At 54.0% G+C, this 25,492-nt stretch overlaps 2 protein-coding genes and 1 long non-coding RNA gene across 11 annotated transcripts in view; 1 reads left to right on the top strand and 2 right to left on the bottom strand.

Moving 5' to 3' along the window:
* Unc13a (unc-13 homolog A) overlaps window positions 1-692 on the bottom strand; it is a 46,123-nt gene extending 45,431 nt beyond the window's left edge. For all 7 annotated transcript variants that reach the window (XM_087900714.1, XM_087900717.1, XM_087900719.1 and 4 more), the window contains exon 1: window positions 564-692. In XM_087900714.1, the coding sequence (XP_087756840.1) occupies window positions 564-585 (22 nt within the window). In that variant the 5' untranslated portion in view covers window positions 586-692. The remainder of the gene's footprint in view (window positions 1-563) is intronic.
* Window positions 693-12,507: 11,815 nt separating this feature from the next.
* On the top strand, window positions 12,508-25,444 carry Jak3 (Janus kinase 3). Of its 2 annotated transcripts, none has more exons than XM_048427147.3 (26): window positions 12,508-12,940; window positions 14,059-14,114; window positions 14,722-14,914; window positions 15,066-15,189; window positions 15,354-15,465; window positions 15,581-15,726; window positions 15,968-16,253; window positions 16,798-16,920; window positions 17,000-17,172; window positions 17,302-17,413; window positions 17,956-18,142; window positions 18,537-18,661; window positions 18,765-18,896; window positions 19,270-19,354; window positions 19,645-19,772; window positions 20,420-20,552; window positions 20,656-20,807; window positions 20,925-21,075; window positions 21,676-21,815; window positions 21,917-22,106; window positions 22,260-22,384; window positions 22,505-22,677; window positions 23,219-23,336; window positions 23,866-23,976; window positions 24,953-25,068; window positions 25,161-25,444. In XM_048427147.3, exons 1-25 carry the CDS (start codon window positions 12,850-12,852, stop codon window positions 25,058-25,060), a joined length of 3,474 nt encoding a protein of 1,157 aa, XP_048283104.2. In that variant the 5' UTR covers window positions 12,508-12,849; the 3' UTR covers window positions 25,061-25,068; window positions 25,161-25,444. The 2 variants fall into 2 exon arrangements, with proteins under 2 accessions (XP_048283104.2, XP_048283105.2); XM_048427148.3 differs by having other exon boundaries at window positions 12,509-12,940; window positions 17,015-17,172.
* LOC125395628 (uncharacterized) lies at window positions 13,526-15,977 on the bottom strand. Of its 2 annotated transcripts, none has more exons than XR_014998580.2 (3): window positions 15,839-15,977; window positions 15,553-15,625; window positions 13,526-15,251 (listed from the first exon to the last, which is right to left on the bottom strand). It is a non-coding gene; the product is annotated as an uncharacterized LOC125395628 (long non-coding RNA). The 2 variants fall into 2 exon arrangements; XR_007230610.3 differs by having other exon boundaries at window positions 13,526-14,934.
* Window positions 25,445-25,492: the final 48 nt, after the last annotated feature.

Here is a 25,492-nt window from a genome sequence, read left to right as displayed (position 1 = left end):
GCTTCTCCGCCGCCCTAGCTCTTCAGCAACAGAGCTACCCTGGGGCTGCTCCTGGCCCCACCCGAGGCTTCAAGAGGTGCAGGGGTCACACCTCTCGGGTGGTTCCCGGCCTCCCCTCACCAAACATGGAGCGTGGGCCTGGGCGTGGGCCTCAGTGCAGATGGCGTTTTGGCCCCAAAATAGCTGTCCCCCCCCCAGTCTCCTACCCTCCCTCCAGTCATAGGAGTGAGGCGAAAGGGCACCAGGCGCTTCCGCGGATCCCGCTGCGCTGAGTGGTGGACAGTGGGGACCAGAGGAGGTGTCCAAACGCCCAGATCGGGCCCACTGCCCCCACACCCCGCACCCCAGAGCCGCCCGATTTCCCCGCCCCTACCAGCGTCTACACAGCGTCTACACCGGCGCCCAAGCCCCGCATTCACGCCAGTGTGCGGCAGGCAGGACCCCCAGAGCTGATCCGAGCGTGCCCTGCGGCGCGCACCGGGGGTCCCTGCCGCGGTGCAGCCCGGCTCGGCGCGACCACACGGACGGACCAGTCACTTTGCCCGCGTCCACGCAGCTCCTACCTCCGACGCACAGCAGAGACATGACTCCGGCGTCCAGAGCGCGGCGGGCGCAGCGCGGGGCTCGGGGCTCAAGCCGGGGCCCAGCCACCGGCCATGTCGCTTCAGCACCGGGGGCGCGGACAGCGCCTGACGCGCGCAGACGCTGTGACGTGGGCGGAGCTGGAGACGCGTGACAGGGCGGAGCCGGGCCGGACGCCTTAAAGAGCCGGGACGCAGGGCGGGCCCAGGCCGGTCCTGTCTGCCCAACAGGGCCCAGTCTCTCCTTCCCTGTTGCCGCCTATCTAGGTCTCCACGTTTCTATTTCCCTCTCTGAGCAACCTAACCTGTGCTCTTGTTTTACATTCTCCTGGGTTACAGAACTCCTATTTGTTCTTCAGTTCCCAGTCTCCAGTGCCCCAGGGAGCCGTCCCTGGTTTCCTAGTACTGTCATATTTGTTTCAGGTTTTGTTTTATGCTGGAGCTGACACTTGAACTCAGGACCTCCCATATGTGAGGCAAGTACTCCGCCACCTGCAAGTATCTCCACCCATTTTGTAACAGAAATACATGCAGGCTAAACACTCAAGCACATAAGATAAAATAAATCCAAATTTTAAAAAATTACATTTATTTATGTGTGTGGGAGTGAGCCTCACGGGTAGTACAGCACGCAACACGTGGAGGTCAGAGGTCAGCATTCCAGAGCTGTTTCTCTCTTTCCAGGATGTGGACTCCAGGAAGTGCTTCTGCTCACTGAGCTGGTGTATGTAAGTGTGTGACTGTCTCTGTTTGTGTATGAGTGTGTGCTCTGTGTGTCAGTGTGAGTGAGCATGTGTGAGTCTGAGCATATGTGCACACTCAAGTGTGTCTTTGTGTGTGTGCGTGTGCGTGTGCCTGTGTGTTGTTATACTTAGATTCATGGAATCCCCCCAAAACCAATAAGGAGACCGAGTCCTGTATATAAAAGCAAAGAGCCTTTCTTCCTACACATCCTACAGAAGCTCACGAACTCAGACTCTCCATGTGCCCAATGTGCTATTGTGACCAGAGAGCCCTGAGCACCATTTGGGATGGAGTTTTTATAATAAAAGAGGGATTTTTAAGGCTCAGGACCCCTGATTGAACTGACATTGTCTAGGGGTGCCCTGGTGAAAAGGGAATGGGTGTGTACTGGGCTAAGGGACATCAAGTGATCCTATTTACAGTGTTTGGAATGTTAGAAATTGCCTTTGGATGGTCTGTTTTTGGGTAGAGGGTGGGTGGTCTCAGTTTGTGGTTTTTCTTGGAACCAGGTATTGTCTCTGGATAAACTGAGATTCAGGCCTACATTCCTATTGGTATTTAGAGCCTGTCTTGGCAGCTGCCAAGCTGTCCTGGGTCCTACATTTCCCCCCTCACAAGTACCAATGACAGAACTCAGTCATGGGTCTGTTGAGAGGCAGGGCTGGGAGTAAGTAGTAGGAGCAGGAGCATTTGGGGCTGCTAGAGCTCAGGGTAAGGTTGTTAACCAGAGGGCATTTGTATCTCTAATTACCGTGGAGTGATTGACATAGAAACAACCCCCCCAGGGCAGCAGAGGAGGTCCATTTCCCCCCCCCCAGGGCAGCAGAGGAGGTCCATTTCCCCCCCCCCAGGGCAGCAGAGGAGGTCCATTTCCCCCCCCCAGGGCAGCAGAGGAGGTTCATCCCCCCCCAGGGCAGCAGAGGAGGTCCATTCCCCCCCCAGGGCAGCAGAGGAGGTTCATTCCCCCCCTAGGGCAGCAGAGGAGGTCCATTCCCTCCCCCAGGGCAGCAGAGGAGGTTCATTCCCCCCCTAGGGCAGCAGAGGAGGTCCATTCCCTCCCCCAGGGCAGCAGAGGAGGTCCATTCCCCCCCCCCAGGGCAGCAGAGGAGGTCCATTCTCCCCCCCCCCAGGGCAGCAGAGGAGGTCCATTCCCCCCCTAGGGCAGCAGAGGAGGTCCATTCCCTCCCCCAGGGCAGCAGAGGAGGTCCATTCTCCCCCCAGGGCAGCAGAGGAGGTCCATTCTCCCCCCCCCCCAGGGCAGCAGAGGAGGTCCATTCCCCCCCTAGGGCAGCAGAGGAGGTCCATTCCCTCCCCCAGGGCAGCAGAGGAGGTCCATTCTCCCCCCCCCCAGGGCAGCAGAGGAGGTCCATTCCCCCCCCCAGGGCAGCAGAGGAGGTCCATTCCCTCCCCCAGGGCAGCAGAGGAGGTCCATTCTCCCCCCCCAGGGCAGCAGAGGAAGTCCAAACCTCTTGATTCTGTAAGGCAACCTCAGCCAAGGAATATAAAGAAGTCTCTAGCTTGAGTATAGACTGTTCTATGTTTTTGAGATCCGAATGGATGGCTGGCTGTAGCGCCTGGTGGTTTCTGTCCTGGAGGATTAAGGCTGAGGTGCCCACCCCCATTGCTCCCGTCGTGGCCAGTCCTACCAGGAAAGAGAGCAAGACAGCTGTTGCCCCTACAGTCCACTTTTCCCTGGCAGGAACAGGGGAAAGGCCAGTTCCATTTGGACCTCTGTATAGCATTTTATGTTGAGAAACAATTGAGCCATCACACAAAAATCTTGTCCTGTGTTAAGGGCTGTCCCATGGATGCAGGGAGTGAGCCCTGACGTGCAAGCCCACCATCCAGCAGATACCAAATAGAGGGTGTCATTATTTTATTTATTTATTTATTTATTTATTTATTTATTTATTTATTTTGATTTTTCAAGATAGGGTTTCTCTGTAACTTTGGAGCCTCTCCTGGAACTAGCTCTTGTAGACCAGGTTGGCCTTGAACTCACAGAGATCCACCTGCCTCTGCCTCCCTGGGATTGAAGTGCTGCGATTAAAGGTGTGTGCCACCACCACCTGGCTGAGGGTGTCATTTTGTATAGTGATGGTCTGGTTACATAGACCTGCTAGGACTCGCCTTCCAAGGGGCACCATACAGGTACCCGTACCTGTCAGCTGCTGTAGTGAAATCTTTTCTTTTATCCCCCCAAGGGCAGGATTTTGGGGAGACCGAGGTTTAATCACCAGCTATTGCAATACCAACATAGCAAGTGGTTGTGCATTTAGATAAAGTCAGCATTCTGGAAAATTGGGAAGGTTTTAGACTATATGAAGAATCCTGGCCCTGAGGGGTAGTTCCCAAGTGGACTTCTAGTGTCCAACCCCCTCCCGGGGGTCTGGTGACTGGAACCTCTCGAGGTAACAGGACTGGGTTGTGTGCTGTTGCCACTGGGGGTTTATCTGAATCTCTAATCTAATAGTGAAGAGGGCCCCTGGGACTGGTCTAAGATAAGGTCCAAGGTCCATCATAGATTTGAATATTGCAGGTTTTACCAGTAGTTCATTCCTCAATCAGAATCTGTTTTCCTTGATCAGTAAATTCCTGAGAGGGTTACATTTCCGTCTTCCATAGGACCCACAACCCACATCACATCTACCTCGGCAGATAGTGATCAGATCATCACTTACCAGATAGGTCCAGTACTCACACATTTCCAAGATGCACAGAAGACTTGGCTCCCCCACATTACCGGAGCCAGGACTTCTCGGTCTTGTGTGCAAGGCAGACATAAAAACTGATCTCTCTCAGCTGGCGTCTTGGTTGGCCAGAAATAAACCCTGCACCTCAAATTCTAGAGATGGGTATGAGGTCCCGGGAAGAGTTGTAACTGATTCTTGTTAGAGGATTTCTCCAAGAAAGCATCTTTAAAATCTAGTACCATGCACCAGGCCCAGGTGGGAGAAAGTGTGTATGGATTTGGCACGGAGGGATGAACGTCCATAACCCTATGACTGGCCTCCCTAAGGTCCTGCATGGGCTGGTTTTTAATGGGGAGCAAGGGAGTATTCCAGGCTGACTGGCAAGGAGCCAGAATTTCTAGTTCCATGAGGCACCTGATGTGAGGGGTGATTCCCTTCGTCACCTCCCAGGACATGGGGTATTGCTGCACCCAGGCGGGAACACCAGGCTGGAGTTCAGTGAGTTCACCAAGCCCACTCCCCCGTTTCTGCAAATGCCTCTGGATACTGGGCAAGCCATGTGGCCATGTCCTGAGGGACAGGGGGCAGCTCCTGGTATAGTCAATATTCACCCTCAATCAGCTGTCCCTCCTGATTTGTAATTGAGACTCCATCTTTATTAAATGTGATCTGAGTGCCAACCTTAGTGAGTAAGTCTCTTCCTAATAAGAGTTAGGGGCAGTAGGTATGACCAGGAATGAGTGGGAAACCCAGTCCATGCCGAGGTCTACTGTTCTTCAGGTAGTCCATGAATATTGGCTCATACCTGTGGCTCCCTACACCTAAGATATTTTTTGAGAGAGGTTCCCTTGGAGTTTGGTCAATATCAAATGTTGAGTTCCAGTATCTACCACAAAATCTGTAAGTTTCTTCTCCACTCTGAGAGTTACCCTGGGCTTGGGGAGGGGGTCTGGACCCCACCTCCCCTAGTCACTGTGGTTGCCTGGTTCTGCAACCAGCACATGGCAGGAGTCGTATCCCAAGTCCTGGCCCTTATATTTGGACTTTCGGAGGCATTTTCTAACCCAGTGTCCCATTCCCTTGCGATAAGCACATTGACCCTTCTGCAGCCGAGAGCTCCCGTGAGTGGGGGTCCTCACTGGGCTCTGGGTGGGCGTCTCAGTTGTGCTTCTTTTCATCTGAGTCTCCTGCGCTGGATGCTATGTTTCAAGTCTGCTTTGTGTTTTCTGCAGCAATGGCCTCCTCTGTTTATCTTCCGGAGTCTCTCCGTTATTGCACACTTTCTAAGCGACTGCTAACAGCTGGATGCTCTTAACTGCAAGCTCATCTCTCTTCTGTAATTTGCACCTAATTAAAAAAGGCCATAACCATGGCTGGCCTATTCTCCTTGGTCTCAGGATACATAGGGGAGGATGCCCTAAAAGACTCCATAATCTGTTCTAAGAAAGCAGATGGAGATTCTGTCATTTTTGTAGTACATACTGACTTTAACCATATTGTCAAGGCTGACAAGCGACCGCACAGAGAACACTCATCAGAACTTGGTAGTATACCTTACCTTATCTTTCCTTACCTTCTGCCAAGTTGAAATTCCAGTTAGGGTGGGTCAGGGGGAAGCCTTGGTCACCATCAGGTCCTGGGACTGATGTTCTGGTCTCTGTCAGAATTCTCTCTTCCTCCCCTGGTAAACAGGACCTGTAACGTCTGTTTGCAATCTTCCAAAGTGGGCTGGTGAGTGAAAACAACAAAATCTACAAGGTTAACAAGGGCCCTTGGAGTGTCTGTGAGAAACTGGGGTTGTTGTTTTTCCAGTTATAGAGATCATGACTGGCTAAAGGTCAACACTGTATCTGTTCACTGCCCTCATCATCCCATGGGCTGAATGCCCTCAGAGGAAGAGCAACTGAGCCGGCCACACAGGGCAATTCTGATTGTGCCCGCCCCCTGGTGAAGGTGGGTCTCCTAAATTCCTTGAGCCTCCCTGGGACCCCCTCCTGGCCACCTGATCAGTTGGGAGAGGCGGTCAGTAAGGGAAGGGGTCAGAAAAGGAGTCCATTCTCTGTACCACCTTGTAGTACAGGGGCAGAAGGCTTAGGGTCCTCTTGTCTTCCTGGAAGACAAAGATGGTCCTGCCTCTCAGCCCTGCGGAGATAAAGGGTTTAACCAAGGGGAGGGTGGATGTAAGGAATCTGGTCCCAGTGCCCAAGTCTTTTGCCCTAGAAATGATATATGGGTCAAAGGTTCCCTCTATTGGCCACCGGGTTCCAAACGCTGGCCATTCAGTCTTACAAAACATGATAAGTTTACCCTTTTAGTTTCCGGTTTTTCTTTGCCCTGTTTCTGAAGTCCTGAAAATGGTCCAGAATCCAAGTTAGGGAAGTAGGGGTACTCTTAGTCTGTTTCATATCGTCAGCATAGTCTAAGTCAGGACAAAAGCACAGACACAGGACAATGAACAAGTAAAGAGTCCTTCTGGATCCCAGAGGCAGAACTGAAACTGAGATGCTGGGAGCCACCCACATCTGTCTACAGAAACCAGAGAGATCCACTCTCACACAGAAGGGCCCTGGGGGCGTCTCCCCAAGCACCCAACCTGTGATCTTTCTACACATCCTCATAGACTGTACCTCCTATACCATCCCTCCGAATGGTGTAGGAGGTCCCTCTGTCTATGTGCTGATTTCATTGGTTAATAAAGAAACTTCTTTGGGCCTATAGCAGAGCTGTAGGAACAGAGCGAGGCGGGAAAAACTAAATAAGAAAATAAGAACCTGTGAATTGCTTCTAGACCAATATGGTTTGATGGAACAAGATCCCCTGAAAGGTTGCTGTAAACACACCCACAAAGAAAATACTCCACCCAATAAACAGCAGGAAGAAGTTTGGACAAAACTGTGCCCATATTCCCAAATATTGTTTATAATTGTGTGTTTACATTACATTTAAAGGGGGATATGCTATAGAGATGAATAATTTGCTTTGGTATGGATCTTGGTTTATTGATACAAATTTAAGGCAAATTTTGTTATACTGTATATGTATATGTCTTTGATTAAGATATTGTGTTTGTATAGTTCATTTAAAAATGTAATGTAAGCCGGGTGGTGGCGGCGCACGCCTTTAATCCCAGCACTCGAGAGGCAGAGGCAGGCGGATCTCTGTGAGTTTGAGGCCAGCCTGGTCTACAAGAGCTTGTTCCAGGACAGGCTCCAAAGCTAGTTCTAGAGAAACCCTGTCTCAGAAAACCAAAAAAGAAAAAAGAAAGAAAGAAAGAAACAAAGAAAAAATTATCTGAAAGAATTTATAAAGAAATAAAATAAAATAATAAAAATGTAATGTAAAATTTAAAAATATAGGTTAATAGGTAGTCAAGGTAGTCATGTAGGTTCGATTTTGTAGATGTACAGAAATGTAGTTCAGTTGGATAGGTATCCTTCAAATCTTTCAGAGACCTTCAGAATATGACATTTAAAGTGTTTTAAGAACTTAGAACTTTTCATGACAATGAGACACATCTGCTCCTGGCAGCACCAATCTACTTCAAGAGGAATATGGGCATAGAAGAGGTTCCTTATGAACTGAATATGCAGAACCCACAGAGAAATGACTGCTGAACTTGCCTAAACGTGAGATGATCCTTTGGGGTTCCTGCTTCATGAAAGAGTCTGTGAGACATTCTGCAGGACACAGAAGAAAGGGACTGACAAACAAAGTGACAAAATATAGGTGGAACTGTCTTTAAAATTTCCTGCTTTGTGGAAAAGTCTGCCAGATACTATGGGCCTGTAGGCTGAAGATGGATGCCCCAATAGTACAGAAAAACTTTGGGTAACTGTCCAGGCAGTGAGATGTCTCTGTTAATTCTAGAGTTTTGGAAGTTTCTTAAAATGTACTTCCTGTTTATTTAGGTAATATTATATCCTTCTGGAGTCTTTGATGGAGTTGAAGAATAGATAGTTATAATTATAGTTTTCCTTAGTTATGATAAAAGATAAAGTAGATAATAAATATTGTAACTGTAGTTCTTGCTTGATAACTGTTTTGTTATATGTAGTTTTGATATGTTAAAGCCTTCCTTTTTGTTTAAACAGAAAAGGGGAAATGATATAGGAGGTCCTTCTGTCTATGTGTTGCTTTCATTGATTAATAAAGGAACTTCTTTGGGTGTAACATGAGGGGGCTGGCTTGTTGGGGTATCTGTCCCACCTAGTACTCCACAGCCGGCAAGTCCCAAAGAAAATCACGCACAAGACTCCATAAGATTATAAACTGATTGGTCCATTAGGTCAGGCTTCTTGTTAACTCTTATAACTTATATTAACCCATTATTCTCATTTATGTTAGCCATAATGGCTCCGTACCTTTCTCAGCTGGACATGTTACATGCTGCCTCTTCGGAGGTTTGCGCAGGAGTGGCTGAGGAACCTTTCTCCTCCCTAGCCTTATCCTATTCTCATTACTCCGCCTCTACTTCCTGTCTGGTTGACCCGCCTATACTTCCTGCCTGGCCAATCAGCGTTTTATTAAAATACATGATTGACAGAATACAGATAATTCTCCCGCACCATTTGGGCCTATAGCAGAGCTGTAGGGGAACAGAACTAGGCAGGGAAAACTAAATGGCATGCTGGGAGAAAGGAGGCAGAGTCAGAGGGACGCCATGGATCCACCTGCCGCCAGAGATAGATGTGCTGAAACTTTGCTGGTATGCCATGACCTCATGGTGATATATAGATGAATAAAAATGGGTTAAATTAAGATGTAAGAATTAGCCAATAAGAAGCTAGAGCTAATGGGCCAAGCAGTGATTTAATTAGTACAGTTTCTGTGAGATTATTTCAGTTCTGGGCAGCCGGGACAAATAAGCGGCTCACTTCCTTACTACAACAAGACATGAAACAAAACACAGAAAATCTACCGGCCAGTTGAGGCTGAAGACCTATGGGTGGTCGTCCCAGTGGGCTTGAGGGATCCAGGACCAGCACCCAAATGATATACCCAGATCCACGGAGTTCCCCAAAAAACAACAAGGAAACCGAGTCCTTTATTATTATACAATTTTTGAACTCAGACTCTCCATGTGCCCAATGTATTGGTGTGACTAGAGAGCCCTGAGCACAGTTGGCTGGGGTTTTTATAAAAGAGGAATTTTTAAGGCTCAGGACCCTGATTGACTGACATTGTCTAGAAGTGTCCTGGCAAAAGGGGGTGGGTGTGTACTGGGCTAAGGGGCATCAAGTGGTTCTATTTACAGTAGTTAGAACATTAAGAATTTCCTTTGGATGGTCTGTTTCTGGGAGGAGCATGGATGGTCTCCATTTGTGGTTTTCCTTGGAACAAGGTATTGCCTTAGGGTAAACCGAGATTCAGGCCTACATTCCTGTTGGTATTTAGAGCCTGTCTTGGGCTCAAGCTGCCCTGGGTCCTATATGTGTGTGCATGTGTATATGTGTCCTACATGTCTGTGTGTGCATGTGTATATGTGTGAGTGAGTATATGTGCTTGTTAGCTTGTGTGTGTCCCCAAGTGTGTGTGTCTGTGTGCGTATATTAGTATGTATATACATACCTCTGCACGTAAACCCAGAAGACAACCTTGGGTGCTGTTCTTCATACTCAGGTCATCCATTTCTTGTTCTTGTTACTGCTGTTGTTGCAGTGTCTGACAGACCTGGGGTTCACTGGAACCGCAGGAACCCTTCCCTCTGCAGCTCCCTGAGGTCAGACCAGCACTGGAGAATTGCATCCATGAGGGGCTGGGGAAGTGGCTCAGGGGTGGAGCCCCTGCCTAGGATCCCCAGTGAAGGGCTGGGGGCGTGGCTCAGGGGTGGAAGCCCTGCTTAGAATCCCCCAGTGAGGGGCTGGGGGAGTGGCCCAGGGGTGGAGCCCCTGCCTAGAATCCCCAGAGGGGCTGGGGGCGTGGCTCAGAGTGGGGCCCCTGCCTAGAATCCCCCAGTGAGGGGCTGGGGGCGTGGCCCAGGGGAGGAGCTCCTGCCTAGAATCCTCCATTGAAGGACTCGGGGCATGGCTCACAGTCGAGCACTTGTGCAAGCGAAAGTACCTGGGATTCCATCCTGGTTACCAAGTGAAAAAGTTGTATGAACGCAGTGCTGTAGTGGGTGGACACAGGTCTTGCTGGCTACCAGCATAGCTACAGGGAGCAAGAGACCCTGTCTCCAGAGAAGGAGGTGGACAGTGAGTGACCCAGCAAGACAGAGTATATCCTCCTCTGGCCTACACACACACATATAGGACGTGAAGAAGACACCTAAGCTGCCATTGGCAGGCATAGTGGCACATATGTGAAATCCCAGCACTCAGGAGACTGAGGCAGGAGGATTGCTGCAACTCTGAGCCAAGTGTGGTCCACATGGTAAGTTTCAGACTAGTTTAGGGTACAGAGTCATACTGTCTTAAAAATAAATAAAATATTTTTTAAGAAAGGAAAAAGAGCAACTGTTGCATTTCCTTACAAAAAGTTCAAAGCATACAAAACAACTGCATTTGCAAGAAGCAAGAAGAAGGAAATTAAGGGAATTAACATTTCTGAGAAATGAGGGAGCAATGGGGACCCCACAGGAACAGCGGGGACTCCTGTGGGACCAGTCAGCCTGTCGAGACCGCAGCAGCCCCAAGTTATTTCTCACAGACCTTGTATTCCCAAAGTAAAAGGGAAGGGCAAAAGGCTTCTTTACCATGGCTCAAGGAAAAACAAGCACAATCACCTCCTTAATACTCAAAACATCTAGTAACCATGCCTCAGTCAAACATCCTGTTATTTGGCCTTGACAAGTTTGAACTCTCTGACCTTAAGTTGAAAGACTCTAAATGCATTTCTGAGACCTCTCAGCTCTAAAGACATTTTCTGAAGCCTCTTAGCATTTAGAAACGGGACAGTCACCCCCCCCACACACACACTCATGCTGGACTGCTCATCCTCCTGTGTCCTTGTGAATAATCTTCAAACATAACTCCATTCTGGGAATTGAGGCAAAGACAATCCACAGATGTTGACTCAGTTCCTGATGTTTGATTTAGTCACTAGAACAAGGCCAGGATGGCCCACAGATGTTCCCCCTATCTCACCTGACCACGCAGCTGTTCTCCTGCCCTGGAATAGACCAATCACTGCTAGTGACCTTTTAAATAAGCCAGTCCAATAAGTTGGATTTCCCCCCTCGGGTCTGTGGCTTTTTGCTTTAAAAGATGGACTGTAACAGCTATCCGATGTCCTTCATATCCCGAACCTGAAGGGCAATGTCATGACAGAATAAAAATCCTGTTGCTTTTGCATCAGTTGAGGTTATGCGAGTGGTGTCTGGAGCAACTCCTCCCTGATGTTTGGACTTCTAGTCCAACAAAGTCAAGTTGGGAATCGAGTCGCTGTGGGACCCCCACACTCCAGCCTGAAGTGGCCTTATTTACCACTGATATCTATCTAAAAATTTAAAAATGAAGTCGGGTGGTGGCGCACATCTTTAATCCTAACACTCGGGATGCAGAGTGTGCATCTTTGTGCATCTGAGGCCAGCCGTGCCTGGTATACAGCAAATTCCACGACAGTCAGGGCAACACCCAGAGATACCCTGTCTCGGAGAAACAAAACAACAGCAAAACAAGAACTGGAGGTCTTAGGATTTCTCGGTTTCTAGGATGGAATTCAAATGAGCTGTCGCAAAGCCATAAGACCCATTCTTTGTTCCACTCTCTCTTCTGCAGGTGGGTGAACTGAGGCATTGTCAGGAGAGTTTGGATATGGGATGACACTGTGCAAGCGGGGCCGCTGCGTCAAGGCCCCCAGTCCCTCACTGGGGATCCTAGGCAGAGCTCCACCCCCTGAGCCACGCCCCCAGCTCCTCCAGAGGCATTATAGGTAGGGCCCCTCCAGTGAGCTATGGCGCATCTTGATTTCCTCTGTCGATCCTCTGCCTCATCCTGCATATCACACTGGCTGTCTCTTCCTGTTTTCATTCCTGAAGTTTGTTTCCTCACTTAATCTTCTCCTGGCCATTTTGGTATTGGCAGCCCAAGAGGCTTACTGGACCGCTCTGCATGGTGTTCCAGGAACTGCGGGTGCGCGGGTCTGAGGCTCGGAGAGAGACCTCTGAGAAAATAACTTTGGGTTCTTCAGGGGAACCGACTCCTCTGCACAGAGCAGCGCGGTTCCACCCATGCTGCAGCCACACTGGCAACAGATGGGTAAACGGAGGCCGGGCTCAAGCCAGTCTGGAACCTGCTAAGGAGCCTGAGGCTGTCAGGAGAGCCAGGGATGGAGGAAGGGCTCCCACCATCACCTGCTGTGGCCTGAGGACTTCTTTCCAGAAACCCCCAGGCTGAGTCTGAGTTCCACGGTTCGAACTCGAGCTGTGTGGCTCAGCCGTGCAGGCTCCCATAGCTGTAGTTTTGAGCATCAATAGAAGGCGAGGTTTTCAGAGGAAGTGTGTGCACGCCCAGCACGGGGGTGGGGTCCCCAAGAGAAGACTCCTCTTAGCTCATCAGGACTGGGTGGTTCAGAGGTTTTGGGTTTTCCCCCCTGTGTTTTTTGAGCATTGCTCAGTGTCCTTTAGGAGGTTAAAGGTTGGGGGTGGAGTGGAAACCAAAGCCTGAAATGTACAGCAGGTCCCGGCCCGGGCAGGCCCCAAGTGGCTCCAAGGACACGCGTGACAACAGCCTCGAAAGGGCTCCCTCTGTACACTCACGTCCCCAGCAACCCCCTCCCTTCCTGTTTTGTCTACTTGTCACCAGGCTCCTACCCCAGTAGGGTGGCCTCAGCTTCACAGGTTTCTAGGCTCCAACCCCGCCCCGCCCCCAGGGCGTCCTGACTTTCGGTAAATGAGGCGGCCAGGAAGCTCAGAGGCCTCACAGGAAGGAGCGGGGACTTTCCTGTCACAGCCTGGCTGCCGCCACCTCGGCGCAGCTGCAGGTAGGAGCTCGGGGAGCGGGCACTGGGCACTGGGGGCGCGGAAGCGGGACGCAGCGGAGGACACCACACAGGGCGACGGCAGCAGCGCGCATGCGCTGCGGCCTCCCTGCCCCCCACTCTCCGGTCCGCGGCGCGGGAGGAAAAGGGCCCGAACTTTCCTTCGGTAAAAGCTCATACTCCTTTAGGACTTGTATCCGCTTTGTTGTTTTATTTCTTTCATTTTGTATTTTGATACTGGCTCTCCCTCTGTAGCCTTATTGGCCTGGTCACTATGTAGCCCCCAAACTCGTAGCAATCCTCCTGCAGCCTCCCCAGGAGCAACAAGAGTTGAGGGAAATAACAATGATTTTATGTTTATATACTTAAATAACATCTTTAATAATTTTATTCTGTGTGAGTGTATTGCTATGGCGCACTTTGGAAGCCAGAGGACACCTTGCTGTAGTGGGTTCTTTTCTTCCTCCTGGGGGTTTCAGGCTTGGGGCAAATCTCTACCTGCTAAGCCATCTTGCCCGCTCTTATTTGTTTCTTGAGACGAATCTGACTTTGAACCTGGAACATCGAGTGTAGCACCACAAACGGTAATAGGTTTTCTCTATTTTCTTTATTTGAGACAGTGTCTATCTATGAAGCACTGACTGCGCTAAAAATGCGCTGACCTCAAACTCACAGAGATCCGCCTGCCTCTGCCTCCCAAGTGCTCGCATGGGACCACTGTGCCTGGCATTAGTTTTGTTTATTTTTATTTACTTTATTTTTATGTGTTTTGTTTTGGGTGTTTATTTGTTGAGACGGTGTCTCAGTGTGTAGCCCCAGCTGTCCTGGAACTCGCTTTGTAGATTAGGCTGGTTCGAAATTTACAGAGATCCGCCTGCCTCTGCCTTCTGAGTGCTGGGCCCCACAGCCGGGTGAACATGAGCTTCACGAGTGCAATGCCTGCGAAGGCCAGAAGGGGCGCTGTGTCCACCGGCGCAGGAGATGATTGAGCACCACCATGGTTGCTGGGGACTGAATGCAGGTCCTCAGTGCTCTAGGCCACTCAGCCTTGTTTTCTTAATCTATTTATTTACTTACATATTTCTGTTGTTGTTTGTCTGTTTAAACCCCGTCTCTTGCAGCCCAGGCTGGCCTTGGCCTTCTAGTGTTCTGCCTCCACCACTGGACTTTTGTGGTGGTGAGTGTGAGTCACCATGCCTACTTTTGTTGCTTTATGGGAGGATGCACATGCAGAGGTCAGAGCGACCTGTCGTCAAACTGCCCTCTCCACTATGTGGCTTTGCAGATGGAACTCCTATCTGTCTTTAGGCTTGATGGCAAGCGCCTTTCCCAGTCCTGAGGTGGTAGGCCTGTGGGGCTCAAGTCCCGCCCCTTGCTAGCACCAACTCTGAGGGCTGGCTAGGAACCTCCCCCACTGTTAGGCGCTAAGAGACCCACAAAGTGCCGGCTGGATGTGGAGGTGAACAGAGACCAGGAAGGGCTGGGGAGACAACAGGCCACAGACCATCACAGCAGAGGCAGCTCAGCTGGTCATGTGACCAGAAGACCTACAGGGAATGAAAGCTGTCCCATCCCTCCAAACCCCTTCTGCTTCCTGCTTTCTGCTCAGACCTATTTCTGTATCTGCCTGGGGTATTGGCCTGCCTGGCTAGGATGGGATGTGGAGGGAGGATGTTGGAGATGTCTGCTCTGGGTGCAGAGACATGCAGAGGGGTGTGAGTTCACACAGAACCAGAAGACACCTGGTCCCCAGCCCGCGTGCTCAGTCCCCCTCTGATCTCCAGGTTGTACTCATGGCACCTCCAAGTGAGGAGACGCCTCTGATCCCTCAGCGTTCTTGCAGCCTCTCGTCCTCAGAGGCGGGATCCCTGCATGTCCTCCTTCCTCCGCGGGGATCTGGGCCTCCCCAGCGACTGTCATTCTCTTTTGGGGACTACTTGGCAGAGGATCTGTGTGTGCGGGCAGCCAAGGTCTGTGGTGAGTAGGTTCCTAGACATCTATTGAGAAAAGGAGTGGTCAGCCTGGGTGCTGGGGCCCTGAGGGCTGAGGAGAAGTTTGGTAAGGGAGGGTCATGGGCTCAGCCTGGGTTGCTGCACAGGTGACTGAGCTCGTGGGCCCATCCCTTCAGGAATCCTGCCTGTGTATCACCCGCTCTTCGCTCTGGCCACCGAGGACTTGTCTCGCTGGTTCCCCCCAAGCCACATCTTCTCTGTGGAGGACGTGGACACTCAAGTCTTGGTCTACAGGCTCCGGTAGGAAGTGAGCCCCTCCATTCCCCGGAAGGGTGGTGTTACTATTCAGTCCACAGTAGAGGCTAAGACCAGAGAGGGTGGGCTGTAGTCCACACAGCCCATCAATGACAACTTGGGCTCTGTGAAGCCAGAGCTGAGTGTGCCACCCCATTCTGAATTCACAGGTTTTATTTCCCTGACTGGTTTGGGCTGAAGACATGTCATCGCTTTGGGCTGCGCAAAGATCTGACCAGCGCCATACTCGACTTACACGTTTTAGAACACCTCTTTGCCCAGGTTGGTAGTCTTCGGTGGGGAAGGCTCAACCCAGGGATGGGGACCCCAAAGCAACAACCTCCCAGGTCAGACTGGGCAGGACCTCACCTGGCTGTCCGCCTGTGTCCGACCTCAGCACCGCAGTGACCTGGTGAGTGGACGCCTCCCAATGGGTCTCAGCCTGAAGGAGCAGGGAGAGTGTCTGAGCCTGGCCGTGCTGGACCTGGCACAGATGGCCAGTGAGCAGGCCCAGCGGCCAGGCGAGCTGCTGAAGACCGTCAGGTGAGGACCTGGGCCTGCCCAGTGACGCAGCTCCCGGGCCATCGCTCCCTGGTCTCAATTGGCTGCGGACCTGGGGTTCTATCGTTTTCCCTTACCAAACTTCTACACCTACCTCATTTTCCAAAGCTGACTCCTGCAGACTCTCCCTCAGTCCGCTTCTGCCGAAAGGTCCCCGATGTCGGTCTCGTGTCCTTCGGGCACCTCTCCCCACCCTGAGACCCCGCGTGCTCCCACCCCACAGCTACAAGGCCTGCCTGCCACCCGGCCTGCGCGACCTGATCCAGGGTCTGAGCTTCGTGACACGAAGGCGCATCCGCAGGACGGTGCTCCAGGCGCTGCGCCGCGTGGTCGCCTGCCAGGCCGACCGCTACTCGCTCATGGCCAAGTACATCCTGGACCTGGAGCGGCTGCACCCGGCGGCCGCCGCCGAGACCTTCCGCGTGGGGCTCCCGGGAACCCAGGAGGGACCAGGGCTCCTGCGCATAGCTGGGGGCAGCGGCGTCGCCTGGAGCCCTGGGGACCAAGAGGTGCTGCGGTCAGGGCCTTAGGAGGCGGGGCGGTCAGTAAAGAAGCCGGCCAGGGACGGGACCAATCAGGGGAGCAGTTAGAGACCGGAGTGGGGCAGGGCCAATCAGGGGGAACCAATCCAGCGAGGGGACAGTTGGGGCGGGACCGCCTGCACCAATCAAGGAGCGGGGCTAGTCAGTAGGCGGGGCTAATTTGGGGGCGGGAATGGCAACACCACGGGGCGGGGTTAGTTGGAGGCGGCTCAGTGGGCAGGGCTACCAGGGACTGGACTTCAGGGCGGAGCTAATTAGGGGAGGGACCCTAGGCCTGGTTATCACCACTGGCCGGTTGTTGGGTAGGGTCGTCAGGGCGGGGCTGTGCGGGGGCGGGGTCAAACAGAGGGGGTAGTTCGGATTGGGTCGGAGGGTAGCTAGTTCTAGGCCCAGGGCGTGGGAAGGAGAGAAAAGAAGACATGGTAGGTCTGGATCAGGGCTGCAGGCTCACTGAGGCACTGAATGCTCAGGGATGTAATCCCCCGGCCTCGCTCCGTCCTTTCTTCCTCAGCTTTTCCAGACCTTCTGTGACTTTCCCGAAATCGTGGACGTCAGCATCAAGCAGGCCCCACGCGTGGGTCCGGCAGGCGAGCATCGGCTGGTCACCGTTACCAGGATGGACAGCCACATCCTGGTGGGTCTTGGGACCCGCTGCTCTGGTGCTGACCCTGGGAGCAGTGCGGGTGGCGTGGGGGCTCAGTTCGTTGCTGAAGAGTTCTCCCGCGCAGGAAGCAGAATTCCCGGGGCTGCCCGAGGCGCTGTCCTTCGTGGCCCTCGTAGATGGTTACTTCCGCCTGACCTGCGACTCCAGGCATTTCTTCTGCAAGGAGGTAGCACCGCCAAGGCTGTTGGAAGAGGTGGCAGAGATGTGCCACGGACCCATCACGTGAGGAGTGGGCAGCCTGGGGTCACAGTGGGGTCGCGGAGGGTCCTGGACAGTGGTGAGGACACCCCTGGGGGCGTGACTGGGCGACAGGGAATGGTCCCAGTCTGACCTGCCTCTGTCTTGGCCTAGGTCAGACTTTGCTGTGCACAAACTGAAGACCGCTGGCTCCCTCCCGGGCTCCTACATTCTCCGCCGCAGCCCTCAGGACTATGACAGCTTTCTTCTCACTGCCTGCGTCCAGGTTGGTTCGCTGCTGGTGACAGGATGGCTTCCTGGAGGAGGTGACATCTGAGTTGGGACACTATCAGGAATATTCATTTTTTTCTTGAAGAGTACTGAACTATAATCCTAGAATTTAAGAGGCTGAGACAGGAGGATCAAGTTTACAGGCCAGCCTGGGCTACATAGAGAGACTGTGCATCAAAAAAATGTGAGGATGGACTTGGGGCAGTTGTCTCAAGGGGAAAAGGTATTTCCCACCAAGCCTGAAGATGCGAGTTTAATCCCAGGCACTCACATGATGGAAGGACAGGACTGACCCACATAAATTGCCCTCTGACCACCATGTGTGCACAATGCATCTCCACGGAAACTCACAGAAATAAATGTAAATTTTAAAACTCAAAAAAGCTCAGGGGAAAACAAAACAAAACAAAATAAAAACTCAGGGAACACACAAATTTACAGTACCTAGAAGAGCGTCTACAGAGGCTTGGAGGCAGCATGGGCTGGGGGCTCTGCTTCCTTCCCCATCCCTGCATCAGGTCCAGTTTCCCTTCCCAGACGCCCCTTGGCCCAGACTACAAGGGCTGCCTCATCCGCCGGGACCCCACCGGGGCCTTCTCCCTGGTCGGCCTCAGCCAGCCTCACCGAAGCCTCCGGGAGCTCCTTGCAGCCTGCTGGCATTCTGGCCTGCATGTAGATGGTGCCGCCCTGAACCTCACATCCTGCTGCACCCCCAGACCCAAGGGTGAGCCGGTCTTCCTCCCCACCAATCCTAGCAGTTCTTGGCTGGGACTGAAATTGGGGAATGGAGGATAGGAAAGAATCTGCCATCTATTTTTGGTGCAGTCTTCAGGTGTGGCCCAATCTGACTTTGTGCAAAGTCAGTTCTGTTTACCGCCACCCTCGCTTCTTTCTGTGGGTGGATGTCGCTGAGACAAAGCCCCTGCTGGGACATGTCTCCCCACCCGACAACGCTGCCCTGGTTCACACAGGATAACTGTGGCCTCGACCCTTCTGCTCACAAACCAGCCCTTTCAGGTTGCTTCTCAGGAGCGAATTCTGGGGGTTCCTCAGGCAGGGGAGGGGGACTCTTGGGAACCTTGGCCTCTGACCTCTGCTTTCTTGCTTCTGCCCCCTAGAAAAGTCCAATTTGATCGTGGTAAGAAGGGGCTGCACCCCTTCCCCAGCCCCGAGCAGCACCCCGTCCCGCTGCACACTGATGCAGCTGAGCTTCCACACGATTCCTGCGGACAGCCTGGAGTGGGTGAGGATCCTTGGGGCCTGAAGTGGGTGTGGATCACCGGGCCTTTCTCTGGGGGACCTGGGAGCCACTGTCAACTGTCGCCGCCTCGGCGTCTTCCGCTCAGCACGAGAACCTGGGCCATGGCTCTTTCACGAAGATCTACCGCGGCCGCCGGCGGGAGGCCGTGGATGGCGAGACACACGAGACGGAAGTCCTCCTGAAGGTCATGGACGCCAGACACCGGAACTGCATGGAGGTGCGGCGGGAACCAGAACAGAAGGCCATGCATGCAGAGTTGCATGGAGCCGGTCCTGTTGTCCCAGCACTTGGGGGGACGCTGAAGCAGGAAGATCACTGGGACTTAGAAGTCCAAGGCCAGAGGGACATAGAGAGTCCATCAAACCAAAACCGAGAGCAGCCACGCTCCGCCAAGCAGAGGTCCTGAGGGTTACTGATAGGGCATGAGATCTGCAGGGCAGGACCAAGGAAGAGTGAGATCTCAGCTCTTCCCCAAGCACATCACATCCCGAGAGACTTCCAACACACTCTAGGCGCATCTCATCAGAGTGGTGAGCCTCATACTGGGACCAGATGCGGGGGAATCCATGCATCTTCTGCTTTCCCTCCAGTCCTTCCTAGAGGCCGCCAGCTTGATGAGCCAAGTGTCCTACCCGCACCTCGTGCTGCTGCATGGCGTCTGCATGGCTGGAGACAGTGAGCCTCACCCTGCACCCCAGCCCTGGCCCCTCACCCACCCACTCCTGACCTTCATGATGCCTCTTACACACCCCAAACTCACCTACCTCACACCCCAGACCCACACCCACAGACTTGGTTCCATTTCTACCTTGCTAGCTAATCGCTGTGCAACATTGCGCCTCTGACACACCCTCTCTGAACCTCTGTTATAATCCCTTCAGTTGAGCCTGTGCTAAGAGCAGAGGCCAGAGCCGGCTAAGCACTGTACTTAGCCAAGCTGCCAACCCTGTTCTCCCTGTTGCCAGGCATCATGGTGCAGGAATTTGTCTATCTAGGAGCAATTGATATGTACCTGCGCAAGCGTGGTCATGTGGTGCCGGCCAGCTGGAAGCTGCAGGTGGTCAAGCAGTTGGCCTATGCCCTCAACTATTTGGTTAGTGTTCCCTGTGTTCATAGGGGAGGCTTCCTCCGAGGACAGGGAAATGAAAATGGGCTCTGTGGTGTGGGAAGGAGCTCAGTAAGGAAGAAAGAGCGGACGGTTCAGGGTGAGGGACCAGGACATGGTCGGCTCAGAGGACTGAGAGCATCAAGGGTGAGAACTGTGCACCCACGGATGTCAAGGGGAGTAGAGAGTGATGAGGCCACGCTGGGGAGAGTCTTTTCAAAAACAGGGAACCTTAGACTTTTTGGGGGGTTAGAAAGTTGAGTAAGAGTTCATCAAGAAGGCAGGCAGTGGTGGCACACACCTTTAATCCCAGCACTTTGTAGGCAGAGGTAGGAGGCTCTCTGTGAGTTCGAGACCAGGCTGGTCTACAGATTTCCAGAGAGAGAGAGAGAGAGAGAGAGAGGTCTTGAGGTCTTGAGCAGGCTTGGGGCAGTAAGCCCCGGGAACATAAAGGGAGGGAGGGGCACGGTAAGTCAGTATAACAGGACTAGGGCTACAAGATGCCAGGAGCCCACAGGAGCTGCCAGAGTCTATTCTATCCCGGCAGCTAGGTTTTGAAGGATGCAGAGGAGTTTGTCGGACAGTATTCATTCACCAACCTCTAACCCACACTTCCCTTGGTCTGTAATACTTAGGAGGACAAAGGCCTCCCTCATGGCAACGTCTCAGCGCGGAAGGTGCTCCTGGCTCGAGAGGGGGCTGATGGGAGTCCTCCCTTCATCAAGCTGAGTGACCCTGGCGTCAGCCCCACAGTGCTGAGCCTAGAAAGTGAGTGCAGGCTAGCCTCCTGAGTCTGCAGACAGGCGCAGTCGCACAGGGTGTGCACAGGTGGGCGTGTCCGGAAGGTAATCACCCATTGCTCGTCCTCCAGTGCTCACCGACAGGATCCCTTGGGTGGCCCCCGAGTGTCTGCAGGAAACCCGGACTCTCGGCTTAGAGGCCGACAAGTGGGGCTTCGGCGCCACCGCGTGGGAAGTGTTCAGTGGGGGACCCGTGCACATCACCTCGCTGGAGCCCGCCAAGGTCGGGGCGGCCTCTGAGCTGTGAGCCGGGGTGGGGGGGAGGGTGCGGGCGAGGTTGGGTGGGGAGGGAGGGCAAGATAAGGCCACGTGATGGGAGTCTCCCTCCCCTGTCCCCCAGAAGCTGAAATTCTACGAAGACCGGGGGCAGCTGCCGGCCCTCAAGTGGACGGAGCTGGCGGGACTCATCGCGCAGTGCATGGCCTACGACCCGGGCCAGCGGCCCTCCTTCCGTGCCATCCTCAGGGACCTCAATGGCCTCATTACGTCAGGTGCGGGGTGGTGGTCGGGTGGTGGGAAGGAGGAGGGTCCCGGAAGCTGGGAGTGGGGGGGAGGGCGGAGATGGGCAGGTCCCAGGGGAGGGGAGGGAAGGGTCCCCAGGGAGTAGAGGGTCCCGGGAGCAGCGGGAAAGGTCCCCTACTGTACACAAGGAAGCTGCTGGCTCCAACAGTCAGCGCCATCAAAGACTGCTGCAGCAACAAACAGGCCCCTTGGCTCAAGATTCGATATGCATTTGTTTCACAAGGTAGCCTCTCAAACTAGAGTGCTCGCGGCCTCACCTTCTGGGGTGCTGGGATTTGGTTTTATTTTATTAATCTTAAAGTTTTGTCGACACGATGTTCTCATCTGAGGGTATCTGGGGTCACAGGCTGTCCTCACTCCGTGACTCTGTTCCCACTGGGGCCCATTTGTTTATAACACTAGAGTCCCACAGAGAGTGCCTTGTCTGGACAGTGATGGTTTCCACTCCCTACGTGGTACCCACGGGCTGGCTATAGTGCACAGAGAGGGCAATGTTCAGGTGGAGTTCACACAGCAAGTCATTTCGGTGTAAGGCAGAGAAAGCTTACACTTACACATGTGACTCCCAGATTATGAGCTCCTCTCAGACCCGACACCCGGTAGCCTGAGTCCCCGAGATGAGCTGTGCAGTGGCGCCCAGCTCTATGCCTGCCAGGACCCCACCATCTTTGAGGAGAGGCACCTTAAATACATCTCTCTGTTGGGCAAGGTGAATGGGCAGAGCGGCGAGCGTGGGTGGGCGGGGTGTGGTGGGTGGGGCATGCAGGCCTCAGCCCCAGATGAGCCAGATGACCCCTCATCCTCTCACAGGGCAACTTTGGCAACGTGGAACTGTGCCGCTATGACCCTCTGGGGGACAATACAGGACCCCTGGTAGCAGTGAAGCAGTTACAGCACAGCGGGCCAGACCAGGAGAGGGACTTCCAGCGGGAGATTCAGATCCTCAAGGCGCTGCACAGCGACTTCATCGTCAAGTACCGGGGAGTCAGCTACGGACCAGGTGAGCGGTTCGAAACCTGCCTCTCTTCCCTCCCATCCGGCCCCGTTGAGCAGTGTCGTGCGACTCCCCTGAACCTCAGTTTACATAGTTGAGGCTTGAACGAACCAACACACGCGGTAGAAGGTGCGCGAGGGCTATTGTCGCTGTCCGCAGGTCGCCAGAGCCTGCGGTTGGTGATGGAGTACCTGCCCAGCGGTTGCCTGCGGGACTTCCTGCAGCGCCACCGCACGCGCCTGCACTCCGGCCGCCTGCTGTTGTTCGCCTGGCAGATCTGCAAGGTACGGTCAGCGCGGAGGTTGGGAATCGAGGGCCCTGGGGTCGGAGACCCTGGCGCTGGGGTTCGAGAGTTAGCAAGGGTCCCGGATCCCGGGACCATGGGCTCTCACGGCCCCTTGCAGGGCATGGAGTACCTGGGCGCGCGGCGCTGCGTGCACCGCGACCTGGCTGCGCGAAATATCCTGGTGGAAAGCGAGGCGCATGTGAAGATCGCGGATTTCGGCCTCGCTAAGCTGCTGCCGCTCGGAAAGGACTACTACGTGGTCCGCGAACCAGGCCAGAGCCCCATCTTCTGGTGCGAGACCCTGCCCCAGGCGCCGCGCCCACCGAGACTCCGCCCAAGCCCACCTCCTTTTTGCTAGTGCTGTCCTCCGAGGCCCCGCCCACAGCAACGAAGCCCCGCCCCATAGATGCACGCAGCAGAGGGGTGGCAGCCATAGTAGCCACGCCCCTCTTCGTTCTGACTCCAGTTCCCGATCCCACCCTCGCCCCGCCCCTTCGGCCGTGTCTAGGCTAGCCCCGCCTCTCCCCACGGCCCGGCTTTTCATACTCCGCGGGTCCGCCTCTCCTTTCTGTTTGTCTGGTTCCTCCCCTCACGCAACTTATACCTGGATGCCCATCATATAAAGCTCACCAGTCCCAAGCCCCGCCCTATCCCCACAGGCCACGCCCACAGGCTCCCCTCTTATCCCTTAGTGCCCGGGAGTCTCTTGAGTCGGCTCCTACGGGCGGTGCCACTACGGAGGCGCCTGACCACGCCCCACCGAGGCCACGCCCATTCCTTCAGTGACCACGCCCCAACACGTGAACTAACCTCGCACCTGTCCCGCACGCAGGTACGCCCCAGAATCCTTGTCTGACAACATCTTCTCCTGCCAGTCTGACGTGTGGAGCTTCGGTGTGGTGCTGTATGAGCTCTTCACCTTTAGCGACAAGAGCTGCAGCCCTTCGGCCGTGCGTCACCCGCTCCACCGCGCCCCTCCCCCTGACTCCAAACCCCTCCCTCCTGACCCTCAGCCCTCCCCCTGACTCCCAGCCCTCCTCCTGACCCCAACCCCTCCCTCCTGACTCTCAGCCCTCTTCCTGACCCCCAGCCCCTCTCTCCTGACCCCCAGTCCCTCCCCCTGACCCACAGTCCTCCCTCCTGACTCCCAGCCCTCCTCCTGACCCACAGCCCCTCCCCCTGACCCACAAGTCCCTCCCTCCTGACCCACCAGACCCTACCCCTGACGCTCAGCCCTCCCCCTGACTCTCAGCCCTCCCTCCTGACTCCCAGCCCCTCCCTCCTGACCCTCAGCCCTCTTCCTGACCCCCAGTCCACCCGTTAGTACAGCCCTCCGCTTGACACTCAACCCTCCCCTTGACTCCAGCCTTCCTCCTGACTCCCAGCCCCTTCCCCTGACTCCCAGCCCTTCCTCCTAACCCCAGCCCCTCCCCCTGACCCCCAGCCCCTTCCCCTGACGCCCAGCCCTTCTTCCTACAGGAATTCTTGCGCATGATGGGGCCAGATCGCGATGGGCTTGCGCTGTGCCGTCTCCTAGAGCTGCTGGCAGAGGGCCGCCGCCTCCCACGGCCTCCTGCCTGCCCCACTGAGGTGAGGGAGGCAGACTTGGTTTCCTAGTTTCCCTTCTTTCTTTCTTCCTTCCTTTCTTTCTTTTCTTTCTTTCTTTTTTTATTTGTCAAGACAGGGTTTCTCTGTGTAACAGTGTAACGGCCTTGAGTGTTCTGGAACTTGCTCTGTAGTCCAGGCTGGCCTCGAACTCGCAGAGATCGGCCGTTTCTGCCTCCCAAGTGCTGGGGTTAAAAGCGTGTGCCACCACTGCCTGACCCCTGTTTCCATTCTTGATTAACAGCGGGGATCCTGGCCCCAAGTTGTCCTCCCTGTCCCTGTGTGGTTAGTGACAGGTGCTTTGCAGATCCTCAGTTTACCCATATGCAGAATGGGAATGCCCCTGCTTAACAGGATGAGGGAGGCTCTGCTGCGAGGCTTCCGTTTTACCTTGGTTGAGACAAGATCTCGCTGTGCAGCCTCTGTGGCCCAGAACTTGATGACATCTCCCTGCCTCAGTCTCCCCTATACGGAGAAGCCAAATTCGTGCACCACCACGACCCCTCCCAAATCCATATTTTATTTATTTCTTTCATTATTTACTTTTTTTTTTGCAATGTTGAAAATTGAAGCCAGGGCCTCACATGCTCTAGGCAAGTGCCCCACTACTGAACTACAGTGTTCTAAGGCGCCTTAAAAGATGATTCAAGGTCTCTCCCAAGCGTGAACCGTGACCATTGGAGAAGGTGGGAGAAGTCATTCCCAGTAAGAGACATGGCCATGAGGTGGGCGTGGTGCCTTTACGTGGTAAACAGAAGCAAAGGTGGGCAAGCTGTGGCCGTGCCTGTCACCCCAGCAGTCTGGAGGCTGAGGCAGGAGAATTGCCACGAGTCTGAGGCCAGTCAAGGTTACTGAGACCCTGTCTTCAGACAGAAGACTTAGTTTCTGTCCCAGATCCACAGGGAGCCATGGAGAGTTGTGGGGCATCAGCTCCAGCCCCTTCCTCCCTCTGCACCCGCAGGTTCAGGAGCTCATGCAGCTGTGCTGGGCGCCCAGCCCGCAGGACCGGCCGACCTTCAGCATCCTGAGTCCACAGCTGGACACGCTCTGGCGTGGAAACCCCGGGTAGCAGCCGGGGTGAGCATCAGCAGGGAGCTGTCCGCCCCTGGGCCCCACCCTTTAAGGGTTGCTCTTCCCTGCTCCTACCCTCTTCCAACCTTTCCTTTCAGAATAGAGATGTTAAATTATGTGAGCCCGGGCTCTGCGCAATTGTCACCTCTGGAAATACTTTCCTGGCACAGCCGCCTCCTACAGAACTCCATACACCAGATCCTAGTACTGCTCCACCTGGGCCAGAAACTCACCCGCCCCTTCCGCCTGCAGTCTGCAGAAGTGCCTGTATCGATCTCCCCTGCCCTGTGGGTTCAGTGAGACTCCTTACAGGTTGGGCTCCGGAACTGTTTGGTGAATGAATAAATGAATTCAGTAGAAAAAAAATGGTTTATAACTGGAATTAGGAGTGTTGGAGAGCTGACTTATGGCGTGTGGTTCAGACTTGGGG

This window comes from Myodes glareolus, chromosome 23 (assembly GCF_982192425.1).
Source record: "Myodes glareolus chromosome 23, mMyoGla1.1, whole genome shotgun sequence".
Taxonomy (NCBI): Eukaryota; Metazoa; Chordata; class Mammalia; order Rodentia; family Cricetidae; genus Myodes; species Myodes glareolus.
Note: the sequence above shows the minus strand (reverse complement) of the source record. Positions and strands in the feature narration are given on the sequence as shown.